At 37.2% G+C, this 6,000-nt stretch overlaps 1 protein-coding gene across 4 annotated transcripts in view; it reads left to right on the top strand.

Annotated features, from left to right (window-relative positions):
• Positions 1-528: 528 nt before the first annotated feature.
• Positions 529-6,000, top strand: part of LOC143862156 (uncharacterized) — a 48,179-nt gene continuing 42,707 nt past the window's right edge. For 3 of the 4 annotated variants that reach the window (XM_077373179.1, XM_077373156.1, XM_077373163.1), the window contains exons 1-2: positions 529-717; positions 841-972. In XM_077373179.1, coding sequence (XP_077229294.1) covers positions 917-972 — 56 coding nt within the window. In that variant the 5' untranslated portion in view covers positions 529-717; positions 841-916. The remainder of the gene's footprint in view (positions 718-840; positions 973-6,000) is intronic. The other variant, XM_077373171.1, reaches the window with a different exon arrangement.

Here is a 6,000-nt window from a genome sequence, read left to right as displayed (position 1 = left end):
ACGTTTCGGTTTCAGTACTCACCGAAATCCAAAATTTGGGTCCGCAATTTCGGATTTGGGTCGAAATTTAAAATCATATTTACGACTACCCTTTCTACATTACAAGTGATACAATAGGACGGCCCGGTTGGAAGAAAGGGGAGGCGGTAATCACACCGAAACCACTAAAAATCGAAACGGTCATTTATTTCGGCCGAAATTTTGGTTTTTCCGAATTTTGTCCCAAAAAATCTGTTTTTTTTTTTAAATTAATTTAATATTTCACTGAAATTAAACTGAAATTACCGAAATTTAATATTGAATAAAATATTGATTTCGACTTTTGTACCAGATTTCGACCGAAATTTCGAAATTTCAGGGTCCAAAACCGGTACCAAAACCGAAATTTTAAACCTCGGCGGTAATGACATATTTTCATATTTTGATGTCGTGCGGGTGGGTCCCCTAGTTTAATGCTAGTTATATAGATTTTAATTAGGGCAATGATAAATTCGCACCCTTTGAACGTCAATTCAGTATTGACGTTACAGGGGTGCCAATTATCCTACAGGGTCGTTTGCTTTCCTTTTTTTTTATTTTCCGGAAAATTGTCAAGTAAGAATAAGAAAATAATAAAAGAAAATCGAAATAGAAAAAGAAAGGCCTTCTCTTCTAAAGGCGCCCATCGATTTTAGTCAGGAAGGAGAGAGAAAGGAGAAAAAGGAAAATGCTGCAGAGGTAAGGAAAAACTTCGAAATCTAGGGTTTATTAATTCTTCGAGATTTCCCCTCAATAGATTTGTCATTGTTCTCCATTAATGGTCTGATAACTGAGATTATTTAGGGTTTCTTCCATTTGCAGGGCTTCTAGATCTTTCCTTCCTGGATTCGATGTCTCGATGCAGAGATCTGTTCTTTGATGCTGGTATTCGGATTAAATGCAACTGGACAGATCAATCTCAGCTTGGTTTGCTCAGATTCTCGAATGCATGGGGTAAGTAATTCAATTTCCCTTCACGATTATTGAATTCTCGCAAGATCTCGTGGCTGGGAAAAGTTCTTTTAAAGGTTTAATATTGTTTATAAGTCTCCTTACGAATTCAATTGGAATCTTGTTTTGCTTCTTTTGTAAGTGAAATCGAAATTGAAAGTGGAAATCTTTAGCATTTTATTGGTTTCATACCTTTCTTGAGGTCTAAGATTGTTATTGCTTAAGATAATTCCTTTACGGTTTGATGGGGAAGAGGTGGTTTCATGACAAGTAGCTTAGTTCCCCATTATATATTATGGTATTTTATTTCCGTGCTATGAAATGCGTTTTGATGGCGAAATTCAAGGACATATGGAGTTTTGCCCTCAGTGTAAGATAAAAATCAATGATTTTTTTTTGGATGAATATAACAGATTATATATTAAGAAAAAAGGACAGATTATATATCAAGGTCTTGTTCGTTTGTGATTGTGCCAACCGATTGTGAGTCCAAAACCAATTATTTGACTCAAAATTACTCACAATCGGATGGCCAATCTCAAGGAAAGAAGGATTACAAGTGAATCATAGCGCAATAGCAGCTTGGAGTTTATCTGAGGTCTATACACTCACGATTTGGATAATCTATTGCCTAGTAATTAGTTCTCCTCTGAACATGACAAAAAAAATCTCTCACCCCCCTCTGATCATCTCATAAATATCATCAATAAACGTAGCTAGGGTAGTCACCCATGAAATCACTTTGGTGGAGTCTTCCTCTATCTCCAATCATCCCTCTCTCTGACTAGTGAATGTTCATAATCCAAAATGCAAGGTTCGCAGCTTATCCTCAGATGAATCAGCATGTCCAATCGGCCCCGAAAATGCATGTAGAATCTGAACCATTGCTGTCCTTAAATACTCCAAGTATACCTGCCGATCTAGGGTTTCCAAGGGAAACTTAATAAAATTAAGTGAAGTGGGATGTCACCTAGATCCACGGTTTACAAGGGAAACTTAATAAAATAAGGTCAAGTGGATGTTACCTAGCATCCGATTTGACTTTTGGAGTTCGTCCAATCAAAATGATCTTCCAATTCCTTAGAATCTGATATGAAAAATATGCCTAGTGCTAGCAATGGATTATTTGTTGCATGAAACAATTTCTTTAATTTATGACCTGAAAGGGAATATGAGAAACTTGCAGAATCTGTGAAAACTTCCTATTCTTTGGAGCATTGTTTGCAAAATTAGCTCCTCTCTTCGGCCTTTATCTTTTCCATATTTTTTCTAAACATATTAAAATAATTGTTTCTTCATAGTTACATGGTTAATAAATGATTGTTATTTTTTTAACAGTTGGCTAGAGTTAGAGTTGGCTAAAAAATGATTGTTATTTTTTTAACTGTTATTTTTTTAATAGTTGCGAGATCCGATGAGAACTAGAGAGTTTCATCTTTGGATAAGAGTAGTATTAGGACGAGTGAACTCTTGGGAAGTTCTGATGTTGCACTCATTCTTTTTTCTTTTGCCGAGAGAGAGAGAGAGAGAGAGAGAGAGAGAGAGAGAGAGAGAGAGAGAGAGAGAGAGAGAGAGAGAGAGAGAGATATTGGTTCTCCATTGAAACCTTCAAAAATAAATAATGGGCTGTCCTTCTCTTATTGCGAAAATAGTTCTCCCTCTATCTTAGTTCCTTTGGTGTCTCTATGCTAACTGCTAAGCCCCCTTTATCTTTTGCCCCCTTTATCTTTTGCCGATTATAATTCATCCCTTCTCCTTTTAATAAGCCCGTTCGTAATGAACTTAGACACGGCTTGAGTTGATCTAGATGCTAAATTTCCAAAGACACGGCTTTAATTCCAACTAGTTAAGGGATAATCTTGGATCCTACTAATGTATATTGGTTTGAAGCCATGTACAAGTACTATTTGGCATCATCTTTAGACATTTGTGGGGAGCACATACGCTTGTCAAGATAGAAGTTCCGAGTTCTCAAGAAATTTATGACCTATATGGAGCGAAGCTTGCTGAGCCACTAGGCTTTTTATATAACATTGTTAGGTCTGTAGGGACAACTCTCAGGATTTTCAAGGTAATTTCAGGCTAATGAGACCTTGATCGACTTGACTATGAAGGCTAGTTGTTGAGCCATTCCGATGAGGACATATAGCCGGAGTGTAGGGTCTATCAGTGTAGGCGGAGACACTATTCTCTCACATCCATAGATGATGGCATATCCAGCTTTCGTTTAGATAAATTTAGGCTACAGTTGTGCAGATCCAACACAGATCCAACATCAGGTTGTTGTATCCAGTGTAGATCCCTAATCCAGGTGGGATCCCCTTTTGCTTGCATGACCAAATGTCTTAGCCATGTCACCTACGGAATTCATGTTATATTTATTCCACTAGCGTGATGTCTGGAGCACTACAGATTACCATATCTCTTTATGTTTAGTGTTAGGCCTTCACTAGGAACACTGTTGGTGTAATCTTTGTTATGTACCCTATATGTGTCTATTGTGTTGTTTAAGTGGCCTTTTTTTTGTATTTTAACTTTATTTTATCTATGTATCCTTGTAATTATGTGTTGTAATGAGGTATGAGTGCCATGTGCCCAATGCTAGTTAAAGGAGAACATCCAGTTACCCATCTCTTCTCTTCTCTTACCATGTGTCCAATTCTCATTAACGGAGAGCGCATAGGTACTTATGTAACCATGTGCCCAACTCATTAAAAGAGAGTGCTCGGGTAATTGTACCCATCTTTCCTCTTGTCTTGCACGTATCCAACTCTCATTAAAAGAGAGAACTCAGGTGGTTATGTAACTACCCCTCTCCTATCTTTTCAAAGATGGTTCTTTGTACTTTATTTTGCAATGAACAAGTGAATGAAAAAATATGTGTTTCTGGTGCCTTCTCAAATGCAGAGTGTGAATCTTTTTCTTGGTGTGAAATCAAGGGGAAATTGTGAGAAACAAGGTATGATCTTCTAAATTCTTTTCTTTCAGATTGTTCTTTTCTCTTTAAGGTTAACTATCTAAACCTTGCAAATCTTGTTTAAAGCTCTTCCCTGCAACCTTGAATCTCTTCAAAAGTCATCATAACACCAAATTTTCACCATACCATGGTCAACCTTGTTTGACTGTTTGACCAACTAAATTACAAAAGCCCTTATGTCCCAGCCTCTAATTTTCTCAAATCTTATGTTGCTAACTGAGAACTGGCCTTCGGAGTGTTTGAATATCTTTAAAACAAACTTGTTGTTTAGTCCATTTGTTTGTTTGAAGCCTAACAAGTTAAAGTCCCATAACTTTGGCTTGTTACTTGAAATTACCTTTGAAGGATCAAAATCCATCTTATTGGAGTGCTGTTGAAGTCCAATTTGAGGACTAGGACTGCAAGCCTGGTTTGTTTGAACCTCTAGAAGGAACTTCACTTTTGGGCCAGCAACAATGGGCAAACGCCATTATTGTTTGAAGGAGAAGAGGCTCCCGAATTGTGAGCTGGATCCTTCCTATATCCCTTGGGTCCCTACACTTTGAATATGACTTGTCCCATATAATTCTCTACCACCAAACAGACATATTACTAGTCATTCTAGTCTTGTCCTACGCAACATTCATGATGGATCATTCAATATGTTGAAGCATAAATTACTTGTCCATTGAAGGTTAGTTTCTTGGTCATTTAGAGAAGAGCTTCTAGTAGGTGCTGGCGGAAGTAGTCACTCCATCGTTGCTAAAGCTTTCTCTCTAAGGCTTGTCACTCTGTTTATCGTTATTCAAGTGGTATCACAGAGAATCTTTCTTTCTGGCAAGGGTTTGAAGAGGGGCTCGGCAGCTATGAAAGGTACAAACTACCTAGCTGCTTGAGACATATAATCTAGTCATCAACATGGGACTAGTTGAGGCTAGCTCTCATACTACTAACTTCATTGAGGAAGAAGTGTAGTTATGGGCAAGGTTTTAAATTTCGTCCGAAATCCGAAATTTCGGGATTTCGGTAGGGACCAAAACCAAAACATTCCGAAACCAAAATTACCGGAATTTACCAAATTTCGGGAAATTTCGGAGAATTTTTTTATAAAATATTAATTTTTTGTTTCTTTACAGAATTTCAGCCCAAAGAAAACGACATTTCGAGCACCTTTACTGAATTTCGGCTAAAATTTTGGTTTCGATGAGGACCGAAATTACCCCAAAACCGAAATTTAAAACCTTGGTTATGGGTTCCATCCCAAGGTCCAAATTTTATTTTTTGTGTCTTGTAAGTCCCTTAAGTTATAAGACGGGTGTCACGGTCATTTCCTATTAATATCACCTGGTTTCTTTAAGTTGTAAGCGCTTAAAATAGCGCCCAAAATTTATAAGCGGAGATTATTTAAGTCATTAGAAGGTATTCTGATCTAAAAGTATCAGGTTTTTGTTTTAGAGTTTTACAATTTTCTAGTTCCCTTCTTTTTCTTACATATTGTAAGTATCAGTCACTTTTCTTTGTTTCTTTGATGCTACGATGGAATATTGGAATGAATAAAGATTTGAAAGTTTTCTCATGTGTGGGTTGCCTGTTCTTTAGGGTGTGATGCCTTGATCCCCTCGCTGCGATGCCTAGCCTTAGTGTGAAACCTTGGGATCGCTAGCTTAATCTTATGTTTCTTTGGTGAGATGCCAACACTTCTTTGGTGGGATACCAAGGAAAACTTTTGGTGGGACATACTTTCAATGTTTTCCTATTTTATTCTTCTTTTCTAATTTTTTTTCCACAAAACAGTTCCCCTGGGTACCAGAAAAAATTCCTTCCCTTGCCTAAGACCTCAAAATCCTAATTTTCTTCTCTTTACCCATCTCATCTCACCATAAATCTGACTTCCCTTAATCTTACCAAAACCTTTTCCTGTATCATCCCGGCCTCCGTCCGCACCTGCCAACATCAGTCTGCATATTTTCAGCATATGACTGCACCCTTCCAAACAGACCCTAAACCTAGTAAAAATATATTTTCATTTTGAAAGATAAACCTTGTAAAAATATTTTTCGAAACTAATCATACAT

This window comes from Tasmannia lanceolata, unplaced genomic scaffold (genome assembly GCF_043159265.1).
Source record: "Tasmannia lanceolata isolate RefF3 unplaced genomic scaffold, GAP_Taslan_0.1 ptg000003l, whole genome shotgun sequence".
In the NCBI taxonomy this organism is placed as follows: domain Eukaryota; kingdom Viridiplantae; phylum Streptophyta; class Magnoliopsida; order Canellales; family Winteraceae; genus Tasmannia; species Tasmannia lanceolata.
The sequence above is the reverse complement of the archived record's forward strand: the minus strand, read 5'-3'. Positions and strand labels throughout refer to the sequence as shown.